The sequence below is a fragment of the Fundulus heteroclitus genome, chromosome 18 (assembly GCF_011125445.2).
Source record: "Fundulus heteroclitus isolate FHET01 chromosome 18, MU-UCD_Fhet_4.1, whole genome shotgun sequence".
NCBI classification, from domain to species: domain Eukaryota; kingdom Metazoa; phylum Chordata; class Actinopteri; order Cyprinodontiformes; family Fundulidae; genus Fundulus; species Fundulus heteroclitus.
The window spans coordinates 7,083,501-7,111,304 of record NC_046378.1 but is presented as its reverse complement, the minus strand read 5'-3'; the positions used below and the strand labels follow the sequence as shown (position 1 = coordinate 7,111,304).

General features: G+C 40.9%; 1 protein-coding gene across 1 annotated transcript in view; it reads right to left on the bottom strand.

Annotated features, from left to right (window-relative positions):
• The window catches only part of LOC105933195 (myelin protein zero-like protein 2), a 30,010-nt gene extending 4,988 nt beyond the window's left edge, over nucleotides 1-25,022 (bottom strand). Inside the window, exons 1-3 of the mRNA XM_012872625.3 lie at nucleotides 24,565-25,022; nucleotides 671-840; nucleotides 166-376 (exon numbers count right to left, since the gene is read on the bottom strand). Of these exons, the coding sequence (XP_012728079.2) occupies nucleotides 166-376; nucleotides 671-840; nucleotides 24,565-24,619 (436 nt within the window). The 5' untranslated portion in view covers nucleotides 24,620-25,022. The remainder of the gene's footprint in view (nucleotides 1-165; nucleotides 377-670; nucleotides 841-24,564) is intronic.
• Nucleotides 25,023-27,804: the final 2,782 nt, after the last annotated feature.

The following is a 27,804-nucleotide window of genomic DNA, read 5'->3' as shown; positions in this document are numbered from 1 at the left end:
GAGCTACAATCAAAACTGCACAATATCATACAGAACCAGCATTATTTTTTTTTTTTTTACAAATCTGATCATTAGTGTCATATTTTATTTTAAGATTGAATGATTTTTTTTTTGTTTATTTACTGACAGATGTTTTCTACATTACGTGGAATTTTAGCTGCTCACCTGTTTTGACAACACGGAGTTTAATCTCCCCAACTTGGCCATGGACATCCGGTGGATTTGTCACCTGGCAGGTGTAGGTGCCGTTATAGATGAACCTGGCCTCTCGAATTATGATGGAGGCGTCGCTTCCCATGATATCTCCAGCCCAAGAGATGTGCTTCTTGAAGATGCCCTCAGGAGGCAGATATGGTTTTTCCTGGTAGTGAAAAACCTAGGAATGAAAGAGAAATACATAAAACAATTCCTATGGTGTTGCTGGGTAAGAAAAAGTTTTATTTTTTGGAAAAGAAGACAGTGAACGAAGACTTGTTAGGACGTGCTGCTCCTTCTTCTCTCAAATCTCAATAAGAACACTTGAAGGTACAAAAACACCGGTTAGATGCTCCATTGGAGGCCACCTCACCACCTCCTCTCTCACTTGAATGGACAGAGAGGAGTGCGTCTGTGTGTATGTGACCCACACACACTCACACACACACACAAACACACACACATATAAACTCACGCTGAGCTCTTTGCCTCCTGAAAGGGGTCTGAAGGTCCAGGAGACGATAACAAGACGGGCGTTGATGGGAGCCGAACTCTCAAACGTGCACTTCAGACGAACATCTGTTCCGTTGACCGCCTCCACATCCCCAGGTGTGTAGATGCGCATCCCGCCGACCCGCAGCACACCTGCGGTGGCAGATAAGAGACGTGTGCCGAAAAGTTTCCATGCGGAGCAAAACAGCATGAACGACGCGGGAAGCAAACAATATGCGCCATGAATTTGAACACATGCTAATCGAGAGCTTGAATGTATGCTGTGTACCCAGTGACCCTACCCGTGTCTACCTGCTGCTGCTGCAAGAAAGTCACTGTGAGTGAAAGTAAAGAGGGAGACTGGTACCAGTTTCACCCATTGGACACATTGATGATTGATGAAACTCCTCAGAAATGCCACAGACATTTCCGAGGAGCATGCACACACCATGTGCATGTAGTGCCCCAGGAACACATCTATTCACTGCTGATGTCCTGCCCGGCAGACGTACGGCAAGGCATCGAGGGCTATATAATCACACCTTCGAGATCACGAGAGAGACAGCTGTTTTCCAGAGCAGCCCACTGAGAACGTGCGCATGAGGCTAAGGGGAAGTTTATGTAAGGGCTGTCTGGTCAAAATCAAACCAGGGCTATTCATAGAAGGAGCCGTATATGCACTAAGAATAGCGGAGGGCAACGTCTAGCCTTATTAAAGCCGATGCCCAGGAGAACGGCACGCTGACGATGTGCAGAGCTGCAGCACAACTCAGAGTAGTCAAGACTTGGATTGTCACCACCACGACCTCTCTATGGAGAAAAGCTCTCCAAGGCAGATGGCCTTCATAGGCACTATAGTCTGAGTGGAAAGCTGTAGATTTTTTGGTTGGTATACACTCTTAAAATCTTAAAGTCTAGGTCAATACAAGTACTGGCATTTTTTGTGCAAATGGATTATAAACAGTTTAAAAGTAAAGATTCAAAATGCAAAAAAGGAAAGAGTAGTTAGAAACATTGAGTCTGCAATTTGTTCAAAACTGTGTTTGACTTGAAAAAAAGGGTGCTATGCTTATTAAGAGTTCAAAAGACCATTTAATCCTAAAAATGATGCATAGTTCCCGCTTTCATGTCAAACTTTTGCTCTAAAAAGACTTTCATTCTTTGAAGATGGTAGGATCTTTTAGCTGCACAAGCAAGGCCTCTCGCAAACACCACCCGCCTTTATTGGGCGCAGTAAGACCACTCTTTTAACTTCCGTAAAAGATCCTGAGAGTTAGGCAAAAAGCAAAAGTCAAGTGATAGACCCAAACAATTTCACCTGTGCAGAGTTGAAGGACGCAGCGAGCTGTTTGTGAAGAAACAAACAGATCCTGGGCCTAAATCAAGGCCTTAATTGAGTCTGTCTGGACCCTAGTGAAGATAGGCCAGCATTAAAACAGATTAAGAATTAATAACTTACATTATTATCTGAGTCTGAACAATATTCTCTTAAAAAAAAAAAGTTTGAACAATGGAATCTATGACTCGCTCTTGATGGATGTCTCGTCACGTCAGCAAATTCTCTAATGGCATTGTATGTGGTGGCTAACCGTGTTGCTAAGGCTAAGAAGTCCTTCACTACTGGCGAAGAATTGACCATGCCTGGCACTAAGAGACATTTGCCATTAACTTTTAGGAGAGGCAGCACAATGACGGCTGCCTTAAACGTATTGTTGTAATGAGGAAAAATATATATTTATGGTGTAGAGTGAACATAAGCAACACTTCGGATGCCATTGTCCCCCATTACTCCTGGATGGGGCTGCGTCGTTGCAGAGAAACAAGCTCAGGGCTCCCACTAAGTCACCATTATGGTGAGTTGTATTTTTTCATGCACTTTATCTTTGTAAATATTTTTATTATTAGCATTATTATATCTAGAAAGTACTAAAGGATGTATAATTATTTTTGTTGTTGTTGTTGTATTTACCCGCAACATCTTAAAGGAGTCTGTGAAAATATTGTCGGACCTTAAACTGGTCCGTGGTGAAAACAGGTTGGGTACCACCGTGTTAGAGTACATCCTCTGGATGTGTGTGTGTGTGTGTGTGTGTATCCCTGAGATGCCGTAGAAAAGATTAAATAGCAGTTCAAGAAAGATGTCTAATGGTTTAATCTGTTGCTGTTGGAGCAAAATGCCATGAGAACTGGACCGTTCAATCTCTCCAAGACTCATTTCTTATAACAATGTCCGTTCCATTAATAAATCTAACACCCTTCCATACCTACATGGCAAATGCTTTGCCTTTCCTTTCCTTTTAGTCTTGCAACCTGCTCTTTGAATAATTTGATATATCCATGCTTAAAAAGCTTTTTACTGTACTGAACCCCTGATTTTGTTCAACGGCTAACCGGAGGGTTCAGTCGGCAGCGAGCTAGGAAAATGTCAGTGAGGGGCGTTAGCTTTCTTGAGCTGCATGTCCAGCTCCTTATCAGTGTTTCCTGTTGACAGAGAGGTGAGCGAGAGGGGGGCTCCATCACGTCATTAAAGAGACTTGCTGCTCTCTCATCGCCGGGCCCATAACAGCACTCTGACAGCCTAATGTGTTTTAAATGGGCCCGATGAAATCTGGGAGTGGGTCAAACAAGTGAGCAATACAGGCAAATGGGGAAAAAAAACTGTAAAGACCCTTTACATCCTCTCAAACTCAAAAAGTGCTGTCCTGGAGAGGCAGGCATCTCTCGCCCCGCCTTCTCTCCCTTCTTTGTCTACCTGGCTGTCGGTAAGGATGCGCTGAAGTCAGTGGATTAAAGCGCCTGCGTGGGGGATGTTCATTAGGCAGATAGCATCAGGGGCAGCTTTATCAGTCCAGCCAGTAATGACTCCCTCTATAGCTGGCATGCAGGTGTGTGCGCACGTGCGTCCTAAATCCTGCTTGATCATTCAAAACACTGAGTAAGGTGTGTATAAATCATATTGCAGGGGATTTAAAACCTTTTTGTAAAGGGCACAGAGGAATGGGGGGAGGTCAACTAAATGTACTGTATTTAATACTGATTAATATATGTATGCCAGACGCCTGTACTCTGTAACCAACGTCGAATTCCTTGATAGTGCACAATCATGGCTAAATAAAGAAGATTATAAAATATTGCATCACTTTCCACCCCATCCCAATAAAATGGGTCAAAAATGTAACATTTCTCATTTTCTGTTTTAATACATTAAAGCTGTCGCTCGGAAGATTGCCCCTAATCCCTTTTAAAATGTATAACATATATATGGGTGCAATAATAACATAGGAATGGTTTCTAATAACCAGGATTATTCAAAATTTCCACACTTTTATTATTATATATATATATATATATATATATATATATATATATATATATATATATATATATATATATATATATATATATATATATATATATATATATATATATACACACACAATTTTTTTCTTCTTTTAACAACAATATAAATGGCTTTTATCCCGACTCGTACATGCAGTCAACTTTTAACGAGTTATGAAGCTCATATGACATTAAGGGCAAAATTTAGTTACATTAAGCGTTTTACTTTTTTAGGAGTTTATTACTAGTATTCATCATACTACTTACCGCATATACAGACAAAACAGGAGCTGGTGCTGTTGTCACATTTAGAATGATTTAGGGCTGTAATTTCTGGACAAAAATTGGCAAGGCTGTTTTTGCGCCACCCTGCAGTAGCCACTATTTGAGAAGCACTGCATCAGTATAAATAGAGATATTTAAAAGGCAACTCTTTTTTGCTAATAGATTGCATACGTGAATTGTGGTCATTATTTTGACAATTTACCACTGGAAAGAAAAGAGGCAAGGCAAGGCAAGGCAAATTTATTTATATAGCACAATTCAGTACAAAGACAATGCAAAGTGCTTTACATGATTAAAACATAGCAAAATAAAACAGAATAAGAGCAAGTAGGAATAAAATATAGATAGAAAATAGAACAAAAAAGTGGTGATTCAGTTAACTAGGACAGTTGAAGGCAATTTTAAACAAATGTGTTTTTAATCCTGATTTAAAAGAACTCAGGCTTTCCGCACTTTTACAGTTTTCTGGAAGTTTGTTCCAGATAATTGGAGCATAGGAACTAAAAGCTGCTTCTCCATGTTTGGTTCTGGTTCTAGGTATGCAGAGCAGGCTGGAGTCAGAAGACCTGAGTGGTCTGGATGGTTTATACGCTGATAACAAGTCTGTGATGTATTTAGGAGCTAAGCCATTTAAGGATTTATAGACTAACAGAAGTATTTTAAAGTCTATTCTCTGGGATACAGGGAGCCAGTGTAAGGACTTTAGAACTGGGGTGATGTGCTCTACTTTCTTAGTCTTAGTGAGGACGCGGGCAGCAGAGTTCTGGATCAGCTGCAGCTGTCTGATCCACTTTTTAGGCAGACCTGTGAAGACACCGTTGCAGTAATCAATTCGACTAAAAATAAACGCATGGATTAGTTTTTCTAGATCCTGCTGAGACATCAGTCCTTTAATCCTAGAAATGTTCTTCAGGTGATAGAAAGCCGACCTTGTAACTGTAAAAACTGTAAAAAGATGAAACTAAAGGAAAAACTTCACCATATATAGTATTGGTTGTTAATGGGTGGGATGCCTAAGTATTTGCTGTCCTATCAAAATAGCTATACTCAACTCTCAGTACCTGTTGCTGTCCTACTGTCTCTGCTTTTACATCTGCTGTGCTTTAAACATTGCCAGCTGCTGTAAAACAGATTTAAAAAACTCCCATTGGTGAAACTTACCTTTTTTTTCAATTTAGGACTATTTCAAAGCAGAGCTTGATCTGAAACCTGCTACTATTTCAAAGTAGCTCAGTTGCTGTTTCCAAAATGTGTTTGGATAGGTTTCAAAGTGATAGTGAAAGTGATGCATGGCTGTGACAAACATCACTTGATGCTTCTGTAGAGCCGCTGGGTATCAATCAAATAAATGCCATTGATTTGAGTAACATTAGTGTACTCATGTTACATAGTTTGCAAGCCTGTGCTGTAAAAAACACAATTCTTCCTACTGATAAGCAAATATTAATGCATGAAAAACAATTGATAAATGACTTGTCTTGGAGACACAGCTGTTAGAAGAGTCTGAAAGCTGGATAGTGCTAATGTTGTAGAACGTCTCATCAAGCCTCAACGATAGCTGTAGCGAAGCCTGCTGCCACGACTTGATCACTCAGAAACAAATCGCTGCTCCTCAGATATCACAACCCAAAGCTACACCAATCCCTTTTTGCATCTTTGTTCGGACATATAATGCAAGATTAGCAAAGTGATGTTATGAAATACAAAGTGGCTACCATTACAAAGAGCGCTTTCAGCGCAAAACAACTCTTTTGTCAGTCCTGCCCGATTCTCGCTTCTAATCTGCTTTAAACAACCTTACAGCACAACGCCTTCAACGGCACTCTCCTTCTACGTAAGCAGAGCTGATTGGGAGTTAAGGTTAATTAGGCCTTTTTTGAAGTAAACATGGAAATATTGGCAGAGTGACACGTTCTGAACTATGTACAATGCCCTGGTTATTATTTTTCCATGCAGCTAGAAGTGCACAAACACTATTTAATCGTCATTAGCAGGCGCTAATTGGCACGTCATTACATGAGTGATGACATAAGGACCCCAGAACTTGAGTCATTCACTGAAAGAGAGAAGGGATAAATGGGCCGAAATGTGAGCCTTAGCTTACAGTAAGCGTTAATGTGTATGCTGTTTTAAATGAGGGATAATACGACAAGGATGGAAAATGTGTCTGTGTGCACTTTTAGAATGAAATAACTTCTTTTTGTTCGCTTGTTTGCTAATAGCCAATGCTATTTTATTATTTCTTGTTTTGTTTTTTTTTTCGGTGAAGCCTAAGTCATCAACTTGTTTATGACTGAACATCCTGTCTGGCCCAGGCTGACCACACCCAGCATCCAGAGACCGTTTCCATTGCCTTTTTATGTCGCGTTACCCTGAGAGGAGGAAAGATCCTCAGTTTCAGTCAAAAACGCAGCCATTAAGGAAAAGGTGGTGGAAGAACTAACCACTCATTAAAACTAATGACACAACATTCCTTACTTTTCAAGGGTGGCCTTTGCAGAGTTGTCAACCCTTTACAAATGTAACACGCAAAAGTAAAGTATGAATTTATGGTAGATATTTCCATATTGTTCAGGCTTTAAACAGAGAACCTAGAAACAGGGGAGTCAAAAAGGAAGGAACGAAAGACACAATTAAGACAGGACAGAGAGAGGTCTGAGGGAGTGACTTAAGAATGGAAGAGAAGTGGGCAAGACAAAAAGAAGAAAAGGAAGAAGGTATGAAGAAAGAGGGAGAAAACAAATGCAAAAGAAGGAAAAATTTGTCACAAAAAAGAAAGGACACCTGAAAGGAACAAAAGAAAGACAGAAAGAAAGAAGGACAAAATGAAGAAATGACACTAAGAAAGCAATAGCGGTAGGACACATGAAAGGATGAAAGGAACAAAGGACAAACAGAAGAAAGGATACAATGACAGAAGAAAAGAAAGACTGGCATAAAGAACGAAAGAAATAGAAGGCTGCAAGGAAGGAAGGGAGAAAGGCAGAGAGAGAGAGGAAAAACACAAATAAGGGTGGAAGGAAAGAAGAAAAAACAAGGAAGGACACAAGGAGGAGACCAAGGGACTAAGGAAGGGAGCGAGAAACGACAAGAACGCAAGGAAGCATAAAATGTAGGGCCCGAAGGAATGTCGCAAAGGAGGAGGGAACAGGTTGTGAAGTGAAAAAAGAAATGGAATGTGGAAGTGAGGGGGGACGAACCCAATTAACGATACTTGGAAGAACGGAAGGAAAGAAAAATAGGCTGGAAGGACAGAAAGGAGGAAGGCCAGAATGACCAAGGAAAGGAATTCCACAAAGAAGGAAGCACAGAAAAAGCAAAGGAGGAAGAACAAAAGCAAGGAAAGCGAGAGCTGACACAGAAAGAAAGGAGTGGCAAAAGAAAGGAAAAAGAAAAAACATGACGGAAAATTTTTTAGATAGTGGATATGAAAGAGAGTCTGCTAATAAAAATTATTTTTTCCATACTCTGTTTTCCTTTTCTACATTTATCCAGACCTGGAACGTAAATATATTTTCATACTTCTTGAGATTTTCTAGGCCTGCCTAGGAAGCTTGTGTAGACCGAGTCGACCCTTGCAGCCCGATTACATAAACTGGTACAGCAGTGCGGACTTAAAAAAAAAAAAAACGACCATACGGGAGTAGCTAAGACTAATATCTCAAACACAAACTTGCGTGGAAAGTCTATGTTTGTATATTTGCACAACCTTGTCTTGATAGCAACTCTATCTAGAATGTCTAGGCCTATATACATGTATATATACACATCAGCTGTGATACTTGGAAAAGGTCACAAAGCATTATCTTCCAATGCTGTAACTCACGATGCTCATTGCTGGCTCACACACACACACACACACACACACACACACACACACAAACCCGCCTACACAGAATATATTACACTGGGCATTAGTCCATATATTACACTACAATGAACCTGCTGAACCATTGCCGTTCTTTATTCCACCTGTCAACATTACTTTGTGCAAACTGCTCCAGTCCACTCCGTCTGGAGCCAAAGGGGCACATACTTTGATGCATTGTGAAATAATCAAGCAAAGCTCACTCAAGGGTGATTAGATTTGCTTGGCTGTGAAGCCAAGCAATCACTGTAAAGAGAATCTTCCTAAGGAAGAAGAAGAAAAAGAAAATTATCACAGATTTTTTGACTCGTTCATATCCAGTATTTAACCCGGTGATTAACAGTGCTGGCGAGTTTCAGTGTGTAACCATACGCATGCAGAGACTCACGTTTCACACTGACAGATTGGTTCCTACAGTCCTGATAGAAAGTGTTCGGGGCATTGCAGGATTTGTTACTAGTTCTTTAAGATTTATTATTTCCCCTCAGAGTTTCCTCCCCCCCCCCCACAGCAACCCAGAGGGATTCTAAATCATCTCCAATAAAGCTAAAAATCATAATCCATCCAGCAGATTGTCCCTTCCCTGTAAAATATGCTGGATATATTTCTATAGGAAGGCACCTAGAAAGCATCTTTACCATCTTGCCAAACCACCTTAACTGGCTCTTTTCAAAGCAGACTAGCTGTGAATCAACAAGGCGAGTCCCCTCCATCACCAATCCAGCCACCTCTGTATGTGCAGTTTAGATGGGTCTCAGCTTCAACACACCTGACTCCAATGTGGGTTTGTTAGCAGAGCTTGACTGCATGCTAGTGAGGTAGTTTAACCATTTGATTCAGGTGTACAGAGCAAGGGACATGTCTAAAAGTTGCAGGACACCGCCCCTCGAGGACTGGAGTTTGAGACTACTGGAATAAAGGGTAACTCAGTGGAAAACTTCTTTCAGCTCATCTGTTTCTGTTCCACCTTCCACTAGTGCGCTGTCTGCATTCCTGCTGCAATCCACCTGCCAGTCTCCCAGCACCACTTCCCCTCACCCTAGATATTTGAACTCATTCCTTTGGAGAAGTAATCAGTTCCCAACCTGCAGGTGAGAATCCTCTATAGCCTCTGATTTGGAGGCACTGGTGTCATCACCAGCAGACTTAGTTGGACCAAATAGCCCCAATCTTAGTCTCATCTGACCCAAAGTATTCACATACAGCTGACGTTTTTCTTTTAGATGAGGAGAAAAGTTCAGGGCGCTCGCCTACTTCAGCTATCATGCAACCAGCTGAGCCGCTTCACCATTACGCAATAGGAGGAGTCATGATACTGCAAATGCACATGACCTGAGCTATGAGTAATATAATGGGGCATATCGTGTTAACCAGTAACTGGTCCATACCTAATTTGAATATTTCAACTAGATTCCTCCCTGTGTTTTCTCCCTGCACAGATTCTGCTCATTATTCTCCCTCAGCTCTCTGCCCCCATTGTTCTCAGCTTGCCTCTCCTCTCCCCTGTATTTAAACTGTCCTCTTCACCCATTCCCCTCACTGGTTTCTTCCGTGTACTTCTGCTACTTTCCACTCCATTCAGGTTCCTGCTTTTTGTTACTTTCTCCATGCCAGATGTTCCTTGTCCTGAGTTTATGTGTAAGTGTGCCTCTTTTCTTCATTAAACCCTCATAATCATCACACTCCTCCCCAGTTCCTGTGTGCTATTTGATCCTGCTACAAAGCTCACAGCATAACAGCTAGCCTTTATTCCAGCTGTCTCGTGCTCAGCTGCAAACTTTTCCAGTACCTCCACGTAATTCCTAATTATTGAGGCCAACAGCACCGCATCATCTGCAAAAGGACCATTGACGCCTGAGGTCTAGCAACTGGAACCTTCCTGGCTGCATGTAGAAAGTCTGTCCATGAACATTATAACGAGAGTCGGTGACAAAGGGCAACCCTGGCGGAGTCCAAGAACAGACTGAAAACAAGTCTGACATTTTACAATGCAAACCAAACTCTTACTGTGCATGCAAGGGATCCCGTTTAGTTTCCATACCTTTGAAACAAAATAAGAGCGGATAAACATCTGTGCCGTCTGACAGATTCACTGAGACACAGGCTTCGGTAGACAAACTCTCTTTTAGTTTTAGAGAGGTAGTTAAGCACTGGTGGTGACATTTAAGGGCTCTGAGAGGGCATCCAGACATCTTAGTTTTTTTTGTCTGCAGGAGCTTACCCTGTGTGGAACATTTGTTTTCTCCCTCTTGTAGTAAGAACAAATACTCTTAACAATGGCATAAATGTGCAGTCTTTATTTTACATGCTTATCATTCCCTTTGAACAAATACATTTACCATTTTCCAGAGGCATTAGATCGTTATTATAGATGTTTCCATCAAAGACGGTGCATACACTTTTTCATGTCAAAGCCACACCTCACAATGTATTTCACTGGAGTTTTGTGTGATTGATCAAATAGTGTATAAATGTGAATTGAAACAAATTTGATGGACGGATCACAAGCAGCACTTTTCAAGCTCATATTTTCATTTGGATATAGGGGACATTCTAATACATGATGAAAATGCATTGATTTAGACTTTGCTGTTATAGCTTGTGTTTATACTAGAAAAATTGTAAATGGTTTGAACTTATATAGCATTTTTTTTCCAGTCATACTGACCACTCAAAGCGCTTTACACTATAGCCACATTCACCCAATCACATTTACTAACACAATGTACACAGGGGTACATAAACATGTGACAGAGGGTTGCTGGAATCAAACCCACAACCTTCCGATTGCAAGACAACTATTCTACCTACTGAGCCACAGTACTGTTTGGTAACAACTCAACACTAAAAACATGAAATGATAACCGAAATAAAATAAGAACTGTCACAACCTACAGTTTTATGTAGGTTTTCATCCACAATTACCCTGTATTTAGCTGAGTGCATCTTTCCATCATCTCTGAATAGCTTTCCTGTCCACTGGTGAAGAAAAGGGAAAGTGTGCCCAGGATGAGTGTTAGTTTCCATATATTGGTAAAAAAAAAGCAATATTTTGGTCTCCAAACCACTTTTGAAATAAATGGTCTTAGATGCAATGATTAAAGGTTAAAGGAACTATAAGTAAGCTATTTACTGTAAAATCAGCCTAAATCATTGTTATTTCTCGCCTGCAATGGAAGTAACATTCCCTTTAAACAATCAGTCCTTTCTATCTACAATGCCTCAGTAACATTTTTCTCCTTTCAAACCTAAAGGTACGGTCCGGAATGACTTCGGTTAAGAGTGTAGCCCGCGTTTACTTCCTGGTTCCTGAGCCAATCATATGACAGCACCCAGGTTACCAAAAACAGAGCACAGCATTTGGGATTTTATTTTAGCAAAAGAGCAGCAGTCTGTTGACATGGAAGCCAGTAAGAGACCAGAAACAGAACAGGATACAACATCATGTACCTGTCCTGTGGAAGTAAAATTTCAGTGCAACAGGCAGCTGATTTAATGGGGGGGGGGGGGGGGGGGTGACGGACATTGTGTATGTGTTGTTTAAATTTTAACCACTAGGTGTTTGTTATTATTACTTATTGTTCCTTTTAAGCTGCGACAGACTGGCGACCTGTCCAGGGTTTACCCCAGCTCTTGCCCATTGACAGCTGGAGATAGGCACCACTGCCCCACGCGACCCGACAAGGGACAAGCGTGACAGAAAATGGATGGATGGATGGATGGATGGATGGATGGATGGATGGATGGATGTTCCTTTAAGGCATTCTTTAGTGACTGAACCATGCTTTAAACCTTTTCCCTGGTCTGTCTGCTGTGTTCGTTTGTCTCCATTGTAATGTTTGTTCATTAATGTTCTCTAAGAAACCACTTAGGTCATCACAAAAACGCTGAATTTGTACCAAGATTAAAACACAGGTGGCCATCTTCAACTAATTAGGTGATGTTTTGTTTTACTGTGTTTTAATAATAAGCATCAGATTAACAGGGCTTGAAATCAGGTAAGATTTTCTTTTCAGTTACTAGTTAATTGTTGCTGATTTACTACCATTGCATAAAATGACAATGGAATGAATTAGAGTTTGTGGTTTCTGTGTGAAAGGTTCAAGAAAAACAAATAGGCAGTGTAGCTTTAGCATCTTCCAAAGGTGTTCACCTTTGTGGTTTAGGCAAACCAGTAAAAAATACAGAGAGATGTACCATGTACTGACATTAAACGGGCCACCTGCTCTTGTATGGGACTGACAGTCAAGTATTCTGCACTCCAGCTTAGGTTAAACAGCTCACCCTAAGTGTTCAGCCACAGCTGAAAAGCTTCTTTTAAGACTTTAAGAGAAGGGAGGAAACACAATAACAGCAAGTGAACCAAAGGAACTGGAATAACTTACGGTACAAGGAAACTGGTTCCATTACATAACTTCCAAAATAACCTGTTTTTGTGTCTTTCCTCTCATCATTATGGCTCAGGAAAAAAAAAGGACCATTGGAGGAAACCAAACTCTTTGCTAGCCTGGTTTAAAAGGAAACATTTTAGGATGGGACAAAAGACAAACATAACTGAGTCTGCTACAAAGAGTCCCCCCTGCTCTTTGTGAGAGGTTTCATACGGTCAGGTTGGTTCTTTCTGTTCTTAAACAAGGCTTCCCTTTCACAAGGAGATGGGAACGGCAGGTTCAGGTAACACTTCTTCACAACCCAGAGCACAGGGAGGGGGTCAGTGTTGAGTGGTGAAATGGAAGGGAACCCCTGAGATGGATACAGCACTGAAATACACATTGTGATATAGAAACGGGAGGTAGAGAAATCTTGAAAGAAGTAGAGTTATATTACAGAGGCAAATGCAACATTTGCTAACTAGAGATGTAAAAACATGAAAGTTCATGTTAGCTCATTTACCAATATGGATAATACAGTGAGTAACTGTCCTCCATAAGGCTCCCGCAAAAGAAAAGAACTGGTTACATTTATCGACAATTTACCCCTTTTACCTGACGAGTCGTTTTGTTTGTTTATTTAATTATACCACAATATCTTTATATACTTAACACACCCTTCAGATTTATTAATACCCCTGGTGAAGATGTGTAATAATTCATGACAGAAATGTTCATCTTATGTTTTAGTTGCATCATTTCCAACATTATGTTTTGGAAAACTCCAACCTTTCATTTCAATTGAGGAAAAAACCAAACCCTAGCAGTCGTGATTATGGTGTCCCTAAGAATTCCTTCAAAATGAATTTACCTGAATTATTTGTTTTAATCTATACTCTTTTTAAATAATCATAGTGTCTTGGAACCTTTAGTGAGTAATGTATGATTTCCTGTTCCCTGGGGTATAAATATCATGTGACGCAGAGACCTATTTCTCTTTGCCACTCTTTAGAAATGAGGAAGACAAGACGAGCTGGACAAGCCAACATTCACACAGGACTGGCCATTGGCGTATGGCAGGTGTTTTCCTTCTCATGGTATTGGTTTAAATTGGTTAACGGGAAATGGTTAAAAACAACAGCCTAAGTCCTAAACTCCCTCATATCTACGGTCAGAGCAATGATCAAAATGCTTAAAACCAGAACTAGGACAGACAAGCGTGGACGAATACCCATGTTTTCTGTGCCTCCATGCACAGTGGGCAGGAATGTAACACAGATTAAGACATCTAGAAATTCCACTGCCAGAGAGCTGCAGCAAAAGAAGATAGTCTCAAAAAAAAAAAAAAAACTCTGACAGGGAACAACTCTTTTCTGTCCTACCATGATAAAATAGACTTTGTTCAATTCTGCTGTGACTTTAAGAGGGACCATTTGGGTCAGATGAGACTAAGATTGGAGCTTTTTGGTCCAAGAGTATGTCTGCCGGTAATCAAAGGATACCCATGTGAAAAAGGACCTGATGATCACAGTAAAGTACAGAGGAGGGTCTGTGATGCTGCGGTCTTGTTTCTTTTCCGTAGGGCCTGGGAACCTTGTAAGTGTGCCTGACATCATAGATTCATCATAATACCAGGAACCAAATGAAGAAATCCATGGTCTATATCACAGTCCTCAGATCTAAATCCTACAGAGAACCTGCGTGCTGAGCTGAAGACAAGTTACCTGACTCCGCCAGATAGATTTGCTCCGCATATCCATCTGGAAACCTTCCGTTGAAGTAACTTTGGGAAGGGGCGAAAATACTGGTTAGCTGATTGGCCTATGTTGGTGATAGACGGGCCAAATGAACCAATCAGATTCGTCGTCGCTCGTAACAGAGCGACGACGAAAACACAACCACAAGCCAAGCTACTCTTGCTGCTGCAGGTAAAGGCTCGTTAGCTCAGCAAAGAAATACTCTGTAATTCCGATAAAACTTGCTCGATAGCCACGCTAACGCTAGTTTCATCGGCTGAAGCCGCCATGTTGTTTAGACTGAACTGATGCGCTTCTCGTTGCGTCACACCTCAACCCGCCTCAAAGCCAACGCTGATTGGACGTTCGTTTGGTGAACTGCTCCAAATTTTCTTTAACGGAGAGTAGCCAGACTGATCTGCGAGTGAAACCTTGAAAGCTCGCGAGATCAGGATGGTCTCACGAGGCTAGAAGACAAGAGAGATGAGAAACAAACTGGTGCAAAGATTTATCTCCCAGCTTTTGAAATGTCACAGAAGAAGACCATAACGGATTGTTCAGAATACTTAGAGCCCAAGCACCAATAGTTGTGGTACACTTGATTTAAAGTAAAAACTGCATTCCTTAACATGGGATTTATTTATTTTTGCCCACTGAACCAGTGTGCTCAAATCAAAAGTTGGATTTTCTACCTTTCTCGGGGTGAGATTATGTTGCCGCAGCTAGATGAACTTATTTTCACGTATCTCTCCTATCAGAGCAAATATGTGTGGAGGGTGCCTTGTTTAGAACACCTAACACAAGCAAGGTTCTGCGATGTTGAAAGAGCTTTTCACAAAAAGATACGCAAATTGAGCGATAACGATGTAAAGCATGTGTTGATCCAGGGTTTTGTTTAACTTTTGATCATCCGAAATGTTCTTGCCTTGCTGTGTGAGATAAAAACTCACCAGCTGTCTCCTATCTGTGCTATTAATCCCGTGTGAACCTCAAAGAGACCCTCTCCCTTTATTCAAAGTAGGACCAAGGTATTTTCATAATAAGGCAGTGAACAAAAACTTATTTTTTTTTTTATCAGAATGAAAATGTTTATCACGCTTGTTTTGCCACTAAACTTTTAACTACCCTCACTTTGTTTCAAGGCAGAGGTGGAGAAACCCGCTGGACTAATGTGTCTGACTGCAGTCTAAAGGTCAGCTGAAGCGGAGGCCAAAAATCAATCTCCCTTTTGAACTCTCGCCTCCTTTCCTTCTTTCCACTCTCCTCCTACTTCCTGCGACCCACTTGTAATTCATCAGGCGACGGTGTCCAGGGGAAACGTGAAGTGAGTGAATGAGGATAAGTATTTAATCCATCAAACCCCTTTCCACTCCCACCAGGCGGCTGACTCGACAACTTCTCCCTGGGATTAGATACTCCTGAGGGAGATGTGGAGGGAGGGCGTCTGAGCTTTCAATCCAGCTCAGCCCACAGGCTTCTGCTACACAAACAGCTACCAAAAGGCCTGCCTTATAATTTAACACATTTACTACCGCATTACACAGACAGATGTCCCCTTGTGCTACGGTGGTGTGAGTCATAGTGGATCCAGTCCCACTGCGGCTTGCAGCTCTGCTCCAAGGCTGACGGTGGAGTGGGCAAATGACAATATATATACAGAGAGGAGAAACAACGCGCGCAGGAGGCCTACAGACCTTTGCTCGTTGCAGGCTGCCTTAAAGCGGCAGACGCCACTTTCCCTAAACTAGTCACAAAGAGAACTGCTCTGTAAAACCGATCAATGATGTGGTGTAGAGTGACTGGCTTTTCAAAGTGGAACTAACTTTGGAAGGAAGAAACAAAAGAGTTTTAAAAATCAGGTTTAAAAAGAACAAGTGAGCGCTGACAGGAAACAAGATGGCTTCCTCACGCGCATTGATCTTGGCTTCATCAGAAACCTCTAAGAGGAGTGCAGTGGGGTTGGTCAAGAACCTCCAGTTAGAACTAATGTAGACATTAGTGAACCAGAAACAAGTGCTGGTGGCTACTTCCCCCATGTCTCATTTACCTGTGATTTCAGGAATCAGATCAACTGTAGGAATGACATCAAACCAAACTCAACCAAGATCAGAACAACTTATACTAGCAATACAAGATGAAAACACTTTGTCTCTGCGTTTCGTACTTTCAAACACTGCCAGAGAGTGTTTGTTGGCATTTTTACACAACATTCTTCTTGCATTCATGCAGGGCCAATGAACAAGCACATAATAAACAGACTTTTCTTTCACATTCCACCTTTTGTCCAGATGAAAACTGAGTTTTTGATAAAAAGAAATAATAATAATAATAATAATAATAAATAAAATAATAATAATAAAATAATAATTATATATATATATATATATATATATATATATATATATATATATATATATATTTATATATATATATATATATATATGAGCTATTCAAAAGTGAAACGTTTAAACATACAAGGTGCCTGTTTTATACAGGTCTGGACTGGATTATGGAATATTTAAAAATAATAATAATAATATTGTCAATAAAGCCCGTGTTGCACATGTTTGCTAAAATGGCATTGAAGTTGTTTTCTGTCTCTTTTTGTCCTGACTCTGTTTCCATTATGTTTATGAGTGATGTTATTGTGCAAATAGTTTGTCACACCAAGGGAAGAATCTTCTATAGAAATACAACAATCCCAACAGGATTTCTCAGGGGAAAGTTCAGATGGTACTTCAGAATCCTTGAAATGTATTCTTACTCCAATACAAAATGGTAGGTTTTTAGATATAGCGGCCCAAATGATGCTTGTTGAAACAGATCAGCTATTCCATCCATTGTCTATACCCACTTATCATTGTTGGGTCATGAGGGAGCTGGTGTACATCACAAGCAATTAGTTGGGTGAAACGCACCCTGGACAAGTCACCGGCCCATCACAGGGTAATTTAGAGACGCATGGAACGATGTAATATAACTAACTGGTGTTTTTGGACTGTGGGAGGAAGCCAGAGTACCCACACAGTTCAGACCCCAGGCTGGGGTTTGAACCAGGCTGGGGTTTTTGCTTTATGCTATTCTAAACTTAGCTGTTTTACTAGCACAGAGGCAAATCAAGGGAGTGTTTAGCTTTGTCCTCCTAGCAGCAGAAACATCTACAAAGTGACAGTTTGGCTGAGGGGTGGAGCAGATAAAGGCCTTTATCAGAACTTTGTCTCAGGTCAAGATTTTGTTGTACCTTCAATGGCTGTATTGTGCTTTGCGTTGAATTACTTCTTCATTAAAATAAAATCTAGACCTCTGTTTAATTAAAAAAAGGGTGCGGTTTAGTTAAAGGTCAATAGTAGCACTGCACATAATTAACCCCACATTACAGGAGTAGAAAGCTGCAGCATTATGTAATGGGGGAACTTTTCTTTAGCAGGGACAGGGAAGGTGGTCACAGTTGATGGTTAGACGTCTGGATCAATACAGCACAGAAGTTTGCCTTCCACAATGTACAGGCAGAGCTACAATGGAAGGGTGTCGATCAAAGCAAATTCATGTTTCAGAATGGCTCAAAGTACAGACTTAAATCCACTTGAGAATCTGTGATAAGACTTTTGGCTGGTTCACACGGCAGGATAATTAGACCGATTTGTGCCCCAATCTTTCCTTTCCGATCGTCCCCTACTATCAGGATGGTTCTTAAAATAATCTTAAGAGGTGTTCCTGCCATATGTGGAGTGTTAAGAGTGATCTGGTCCGCTCGGTGGAACGTTGGGACCGCTCCGATCTCAAATCGGGGATATTCAACATGTTGGGTTGCCTTGCCCCGATATACTAGCATGTGTGGTGCTCCCCGAGGACAAACGAGCATGCAGCCTGTCAACAAGCTGCATATAATAGTGCAGCAAACACAGAGCCAGCCGTTCGTGCTGTCTTCACCCGCCTTTTCTTTTTGCAATATTTCCCTCTGGTATAGTCAGTCCACAAACTACTGCCAATGTTCTTCCTCGTCGTCCATGTTTATTTACTCTCAACTCCCGTTTGGTCTCGAGAGGTTTCACAAGATTTCCCATCTGACATCTGAATGATCCTGAATGATATCTGTTCATATGTGGTGTGTTGAGCTCGTCATCTGACCGGACACCACACCTGTACGGGCAAACCTGTTTTATCGACAAATTTTTTTACCCACATGTGTGGCTCCCTCAGGCATCCAATCTCAGGCGTCATCTGACTGAGCCCTAGCTCTTTTACAAAGAACAATAGATGACAACTTCAGTGTCATGATTTTTACAACTGGTAAAGACATAATCCAACAGGTCCATGCAGCTGTGATTGAAACAAAAGACAGTTTAAAGTATTTACTCTGGTAGGGTGAAATCATTTTAGGCTGTGACAAAAAATGTGTAGATAGATAGATAGATAGATAGATAGATAGATAGATAGATAGATAGATAGATAGATAGATAGATAGATAGATAGATAACCGAGAACCAAAGATAGGTTACATATATTTCTTTCCTGGTTTTGGTGCAGATTGTATGATTATGTGACTTTACCTTTTAATTACTTGGAAGTGAAATTTGAATTTGTCTTGGCCATAGATCTGATGACTCAGAAGCAGAAAGGCTTCAGAGGAAAACAGCAACTAATATGTAATGGAAATTTACCTTGGGCTCTCCTTTGACTTGTAGATCTGCTTGTCTGTGCCTAAGTCTCCGAGAAACGGGCCAGAAGACAAAACGTAAGAAAGCGACAACGCAAACAAAAAACTGCTGCCGGTAAGAAATTCAGAAATTTGCATTTTCCAGAGATGGAAATAAACAGAGAGCGTGTGTGTGTGTGTGTGTGTGTGTGTGTGTGTGTGTGTGTGTGTGTGTGTGTGTGTGTGTGTTTCTGTGCAGAGACTGTGCATAAGCTGGCAAACACGAATGCTTCCTTTGCGGCGAGAAATAAAATCCAAGTCCCTGTTTGCATTTGGGGCCAAGCACATTGGTATGCTTTTAACACTTGACAAATGCTGCTTGTCCTTGCGTATTGATGTGTCACTGTCGACTCAACACGCCCCTCAGCCATTCTGTCAGTTCAGCTCAAAAGGTTTGGCGCACTCCAAGGTGTGTCGGCGCGCCATGTCAAAAGAACCACAGCCGTGTTTTCATACATTCGTGGCGCTACAGAGGAGAGATGAGAGGCGCCCAGGGAGACAGATGACGGTTACATCCCAGTAAACAGTTCCACGTCACTGGTGCTGAACTGTAAACCAAGCAGGGTTCAGCTGAAGCCTCAACGGCCTGTGTGGTAGCTCGGTATGCTGCAGACGACGACGACAGCGGCCGCTTGTTCACGAGCGCCGCGCGTGTTGCTGTGTGTACAAAACCTGTATGTCAAGACAGGCTGGCACATGTCGGCCTGTGTGCTTTTCATGTTACATGCCCCGGAGAGGAAAAACTTGTGGGAAGAGAGGCATTAAAGTAAAGCGCGGGCATGGAGAATACAGAGCCACAGTCAACAAAGAAGGACGGGGATGTTTATAAAGGAGTTAAAACGGATATCTGCATTTGGACAAGACAAGAGAGACAGATGAATGTAATCAGGTTTAGAGAAAAGTAAAACAGAGTTTGGTTGTTAACAACCCCACCCCCCTTTAGGTTGTTACATTAGGGCGTAAGCAAGTCAAGGTCAGGCAAGGCTTAAAAGCAAGATAATTTGAGACCAAATTCAGGTACAATCAAGTCAACATTCATCCATCATCTATGGTCGGTTGTACTCGCAGGGTCAAAATTTTGTGTTTTTTTTACTTTTTTATTCTTTTGTCTTTTTTCGGTGCGGGGTTTTTTTTTTTTTTTTTTGCATATCTTTGTATTTGCGTAAATATTGCATATTCTAAAAATTAAACCACAGAAATACATAAAAATGTAAAACGCATCAATTTCTTCCAGAAAAGTCTTCAATATTTTCTACACGATATAGTTTAGCATTCTTTAATGATTTAAGTATAGAAATAATTTTCAGTACTGTAATTACATTATTTTTTGGCGACCCCGAAGTTATTCTGTTCGCGCATGTGCATGAGCTGATGGAACGGATCGTGCTGCCGGTACAGATCGGGTAGTGACAGTGCTATGCGCACTTCTAGTGTTTATGTACCCAGCTAGCTTAGCAGTTAGCTTCAGTGTTAGCCGTTCAATGTAGCTCTGCTGCTCTCACCATAGACTTTGAACATGGCTGAGAGTTGCAAGTAGCGAACCAAAAACATGTTTATGAGAAGAAAAGGAAAGCCTAAGTAGAAATAAATAAGTCCAGAGTGGATTTGGAAGATTGTTTTCATGCAATTCCACTAAAGCAAAGAAGAGCAGGTATGACGGTCTTCCGTGTGCGCAGTTATTCAAAAAGGGACTTGGGGAAACTTCTGGAAAAATCACCAACTCTAGGTTTAATAGTTTTCTGATCAATAAATTCCAAACTTGTGACCAAAAAATACTTTTTTCACTGAGGAAAATAAAAAAAAGTTTATCAAAGCTTTGAACCAAAAGCAAAACCCTGTCTGATTTATTTTTTGCGGTTAATTGGTTAAAGTAGGTGTGTCTTATAGTCCTGTTTAAAGAGTACACAGTCATGTTCAACAAATTAGAGTAGTATTGAAAAGTTCAATTCTCTAAGGGGACCACATTATATGGTTTAATTACACACAGACTGAGCTTTTGAAGCCTTTGTTTCTGTTAAAAAGGATTTTCCACGTTTACCCAGTGAACGCACCATAATGTTCCATCAGACCAAAAATAAAACACTTAATACAGAAATGATGTAATACTTGCTTTAGAGGTTGTTATTTTGAAAAGGTACTTTCATTCTGACAAAATGGGCCTCATCATGTTCTAATTTATCGAATATGACTAAATGATGATTTGGATGTTTTTTCCACCATTAGCTTTTTGAAAATCTTTATTTTTATTGTAATATTTGATCAGATGTTCCACTGATGAGTCCAAGCTTTGTGTTTTCAGAGCTTGTTTGGTTGTTTTTGTTATGACCTGGTTGATGAATTTTAGAAGAAATAAAACTCCTTTTAAACCTTTCATCTGTTTCAGTCTCTGCTCTTTGGCCCCATGTGTTTTTGCGCATCAGCGTGAACCGAAAGCCTTTCGAGTCTTCGCCACGTTCAGCCTTCAGCAACCTTCCGATTGCTACCACCAGGACGGCTTCATTATATATATTCCACTTTACAAAAGCACAACACTAGACGTTCACCAGAATCGTATCCTGCTGCCAGAAATGCCTAATACAGGGTTGTGCAGCGAGGAGTCTGGGCTTTAATCTTAGACATTTTCCAACCATGTTATGCATTGTCAAGTCATTGATTAAATCTGCTCTGCAGGAATTTCAAAGGTGGATAAACTCGATTTAACTGAAAGGTTCTTCACAAACAAGTTCACACAATGCAGGCTCCCTTATCTGGGTTATTTAATGTAACATTAAAAATCAACCGTTTGTTCCATTTTTACCCGACTGAAGTGCATCGCTGTGTTTTTCTGTATGTTGTTGCTTTTCCAGAGCTGGACATGAACATAACGGCTTCCACAGAGAGGGAATTGGAAACCAATACTAGAAGTGTGGTGGGCCCTTGGTGGAGCAAGTATGGAAAGTATGAGACACTTTTCAGATGTGTCAGATGAAAACATACTTTAGAGTTTGAAGAAAGGAGTAATGCTACGGAGCATGACGTCAAATATCAAACATGTTGTCTCCAGAGCCTGGATTATTTTGTAGTAAATCCTTTTTTGCAGAAAGAGTGCGGCTTGAGGGTGATGACTTGTAACAGAACGGGCTGGGTTTTTGGCACCAACATTCATTGCGTACAATTCAGCAATAACCACCGATGGCTGTTTTCAGAAATGTAGTCCCGCCTAAAAGTGCGGTGCAAGGATTGGAGGACAAATGGAAACCACATTTCCTCTCGTGGTTCATATTTCTCCCTGTAGTGGATGGAAACATGTGGGCTGCAGTTTGAGCTGCAGACCCAAAATAGGGAGGCAGCTCCATGGAGACCCAAAGCTAATGTTTACCACTGATGGTAGGGATTGGGTAGGAGGGAGGACCATTTAAAAACCCACATTCAAATCTTTATTAGATTGCTTCTAAAATTTATTTCAAAACCCACAGAGTTACTTTTTACAATACCTTGAAGTACCTTTTGCGATTTTGTCACATTACATTCCCAATTTTCCATTTGTTTTTACTGGGATTTTATGTGTTAGACTAACAGCAAGTGGGACATAACTGTGAAGGTATAGGAAAGAGACACATACATCCTTTCATCGTCTACGACCATTTGCTGGGTTGCAAGATAAGTGGTCGTTTTCGGACGGTAGGAGGAAGATGGAATACCTGGGGAGGACTCACGCATACACAGGGAGAACAAGCAAACATGCAGAGAGAGGTCAAGCTGGGATTTTGGAACCTGGCATCTTCTCGCTGCAGTATCAAATAAGATGTTTTAAAGCGTGCTATGCATTTGCGTTCAGCTCCTTGTGCTGGATGTCACTGCATTGTAGAGCCAGTATGATGCTGCTGACACCACCATGCTTCACCGTGAGGAGGGTGTGTTTAGGATGACGCTCACAGTTGGTCTGCCACACACAGTTTTGCGGTTGCAGGTAGGCCAAAATGTTCCGTTTTGCTCCCGTCTGACCAGAGCACCCTCTTCCACATGCTTGATCTTAAACATCTACATTCATCCTGACCATTCCTTACACACCAATGGTCTCTGATTACTAACCAGGTGACCTCTGAAGGCAGCATTATGCGCTGAATTTGTATCTAGTGGTCCCCGAGTAAATGGGGGTGAATAAAGTTCGGCACCACGTTTTTTTGGATATTCATTTGCAAAAACATTCTCAGGTTGTAATGTGAGAAAATCTGTAAAAGCATAAAGGGGAATTATACATTTGCAAGGCCCTGTATATCAGAAAGAGATCGTGGATATTCACATTCCCAGCATTTGGGATGATAACCAAAGCTGAGGGAGGAGCAACACATATTTTTTTATAGCAAGTTTTTCTGCAAGTCCAGTAATGAAAACCAAATGTCTCTGGAAAAGGACTGCACATGTCAAAACAGCCACAGGGAGAAGAGCAGTTGCTGGGCTTTTTCAGAAATCTGCTAATCAGATCCCACCCTTGCAGTGGATTTTCTCCAAACAGATGAAAATAATGTTGTGCGCAGGTTTCCTGTGTCGTGTCTGTCATGAAAGTGAGACATGTGCTCGCTTGTTTTATCGCTGTGGTGCCAGTGCAACAGTACCTGAAGCAAAACCACTACAGCAAACACGCATGAGAGCTGAGATGCTGCTTAGCTACAGTCAATTCCCACATGCTTTGCCTCATAAACATGCACTTATCTGATCACCCATCTTTTCCAAAATGCCCAAACATTTAGTCCTCCTGCTGCTCAGTCCGTGTCAGCCTGTTATGAATGAGCTGCAGGCACATGCTGACTGTAAACATAAGCAGCTTGCTGCTACGCTGAACCCCATGCTTTGGCGCTGGATGGAAATGTTCAATCAATATAATCCACTTAACAGGGATGGACGCAGATTACTTCAAGGTTAAACAACCCGCCGTCTGCAGAATGAATTGCCGCCGATGCGCCAATTTGCGCACTTATTAAAACACGCTCCATTAGCCGCGCTGTCTGAGCGACGGGAGCGGGTTTTAAAAAAAGAAGGATGTGCTCCGTTACTGTTTATTTCCACGACATATCCTGGACCCCCTGCGAACGGGAAGCAGGTGGACTTATCTGCGTCCAAGTGGCCACTTTACGGTCTGCGCGTAAACGCACACAAGCACGGATGCGCGCTAATGGGCAGGAAAGGGAGGTTGTGCGAAAACCCGAAGACAATGCGGCCGACGTCTGATGCCGGTAAAGGTCGTTAAGGCGTCAGAAAGGGGACCGCACGCGTCTAAGAAGGTTTTACGGGAATTCTTAAACGACCCACCCGGTGCCACCGTGCCACAGTTCCCCACTTCCCGATGACGCACGGCAGCGCACTGAGATGGAGGTTAGGGGTCCCTGCGGAGTCCTCACATAGTGGACAAACAATCAGGGCTCTCTCTTTACTTAATGGTGTCTTAAAATAGGCTTCCTGTCAGTCCCTCCCGAGGCAGCACTTTTTCTAGACGTCTGAATCGAGAAGCCAAACTAAATCAGAATCAGACACAGAATACTGAGGATCATGTCATGTCAAAAGCGGCCAAGATAAAGTACACCACCACAACATTTTCTCACTCACCTGAAGCTGCGAGTCCAGACAGGACAGCGAGAAGATAGAGCCCGTTTACGCACATTTGGACGGCAGGTCAGCTGAGCGGGAGGTAGGGGCGACGAGTCAACAAACCCACTCTACTCGACCTTTTTTTTTTAAAAAGACTGACACACAAAACCGAGCTACAGAATCCAACGGATCCCCTTTGGAAAGGGATGGAGAAAATTAAAATTAAAAAAAGATGTCGCTACGGTTCGTCTCCTTCAGCTTTCCTGTCCGAAGACGCGTCCCAACTCGCCTTCTGGACTCAAACTTTTCACGTCAAGTACCCTCCCACCATCATTTCGGGCGGAGTAAAAAAAAAAAGGAAGGAAGAAAAAAAGACAGGAGTTAAAAAAATGAAAAGGGATCAAGAAGTACTTTCTTCGACGCGTTCACGTCCCTCTTCAAGTGTAAAACCCCGAACCGCTGGTCTCTGGCTGGTCGTCATCAGACCGGTTCCTCTGCTCTACGGATGTGGAAAAACTACTAAAAATGTTACGCAAACATGACCACGATGACCTGGAAAATCAAAGCAGTTTCAGAGATTTGATGGAAACTTTTTTCTAACATTTAGGATGTGTACACTGTAAAGAAATTGTGGGAGGTATTAAATAGGTATATATAAGCTATACTACATATTCAAATTCTTTAAATCTAAATTAAACACATTAGCCAGTACAAGTAACATATAATGACCAAAGTCTAACTAAGCTTGCTATGGAAATCTTTTTTAGGATTGGATTTGGTTTCATACCCTGCCATTTTCCAAACTGTTCAGAATTCTGGTTTCCATCTATAACAGCTTTTTTAATGGCATGTGACATCACCCTTGATTAGAGATCAAATCATAGATTATTTGAATCGTCTATGGTTTTATCAAACCAAATATAAAAAGTTTGGTTTTTATATGAAATCGCTTATCTATAATGTGAAGCTGAGAACGTTCTCTTTTTCATGAAATCTTGATTGGCTGACTTTTTTTTAACATTTATTGCAATGTCCATAGTCCCTAACATAAAAAAAATCTATTCATTTAATTGTGAAAAACAAAGAGTAAGTGCAAGTAAACAAAGACAAAGTGCAAGACCAAAGATAACATGAAGCTAATCATAAATGGGGAAAAAAATCACAAGTAAAAGTAAAATTATTTGTTGGTTTTAGAGTTTTTTATTAATTTCTATATTTTTTTAATTTATTTATCTATTTTTGCTTTGTCTGGCTTTGATTGTTGAATAGTCCCCTTTTTAGGCTACTCACGGGCAAGCTGTTATTTTTTTTCAATCAGAAATAAACAAGAAAATGTTATTGTTATATTTTCATTTTCAATTCTTTAACTGTAACGATGATTGAATGATTTTGGTTTACCTGTTATTCTCATTTTTTATTACCAACTATAGACCATCCTCTATGTTTCCCCAGTTCTCTGGAAATGCAGAAAAACTCTCTCTCAAGAAACTGAATCAATTCAATGAAAAAAATAAGATTCTAGAAGGTACCAATCCACCTCAATAGCAGTAATGAAACCGGTTGAAGATATTTTTTCATCCTAGAACTGTTTACGGTGGGGTATTTATCGACTTCAAAAAGAATATTAATCATAGCTTATAGCTCTAGAAAGAGAGACATGGAATTAGAGGGAGAGCCCTCTTTTGGGTAACTAGTTATCTGGAAGCTTGGTATCGAGACATGAAAATAAATCAAGTTACTCAAAATTCCCTATGGGGTCCCTCAAGGTTCCATATTTGGTCCTAAATAATTAGTATTGTATATTAAATGGGCCTAGTCACGCACTATGACCATAAAAAACACAAAACTTATATATTCATCTTCAAATAAAAAAATATACACCAATAATTTGTCCTGATAGTGTTTAATTTTAGCCTGAAAAGAACATTCAGGCAGGTAATCAGCAGACATTAATATTGTATTATCTGCAGGCAGTACTGTGGAACCATCAGAAGATGGCGACAATGGGACATTTCTCAAATGACGTCACATTTGCCAGGAGACAGCCCGAGTTTCTCGGATGGTCGGACAAGCTGAGCAAGAACTAGAATGGTAACAACCACAATACCGATCATTTTTGGAAGATGATGAAGCATTCATTTGACAAATCCAGCGTAGATCATCTTGAACCTTGGTTGACCTTGGAGGCCTCAAAATGAGCGAAAAGAAAGCAGTATTAGTGGAAAGGTAGAAGAGACTCTCCTCTTGCACAACGGATCAAACGCTATGCAACACAGAACATCACATACACACATAAAAAAAAACAAAGACTGCATGATGTTTACATTCTGCTGCGAAAAAGCCAAATAAACGTAGCCTACCTTCCGTCGCTGGTATTGAATCTGGATATTCAAGTGTTGGCTTCTAACCACCGAGGAAATGTTGAGAGCACATAGGTGTCTTTGATCAGATTCCTGTCCCCTGGTCACAGTCTCGTATCCCACACTGAAATCTCTCGCCACTCTTTCAGGATTTTGGAAAATTAATGGAAAAGATTCCCTTCACATGGTCACATATCGCGAGTCACTCCAGCAGATACCAACGCAGTGGTGTTTTGTTGCTGCCATAATATGTCTGTTGAGGTGATATTCAGGACAGATCTGTTCACTGTTTGACTGAAAAGTAAACTACCCTGCAAAAAGGGAGCTCAAAGTAAGCACATTTTTCTTAAAATTAGTGTATTTGTCCATGATTTTTTTCTTCTTCCTGCTTCTCTACGGAAGCAGACACTGTTCCCTTCTCCCTGCCCCGTTTCCCTGCTTGCTTCTATCGATCTTTTTGGAGCCTCTTTTAACATACTGTATCTTCCAAATTGTAAATTATGGATCTGGTTAGCTGGACTCTCTACGCAATTGATCACATTTTCTCAACAAGAAGACTGCTTTCTGTTTTAGCTGTAGTGTCAGAAAGGTCAGATCAGAGACCCCAAGCTGTAGCTTCATGAATAGAGACAATTAAGCTTAGAATCTTTAGTGATGAAGCTCGTTCCAATGAAGCATTATTATGAATGGAAACAATTATCCCATTTAACAGTGGTATAAAAAGATTTAGAAATAAACTTGCCTTGCCTTGATTTTATAATACGATTATAAATATAGATTCTATATAAACTATTTCATTGTTTGGCTGGGACAATAGATAGAGAGATTTTGGGGAGGGTTGTTGAAAGGTATAGTGAAATGTACTGTTGTAAAACGTACAGAAGGAACCTTTTCACTA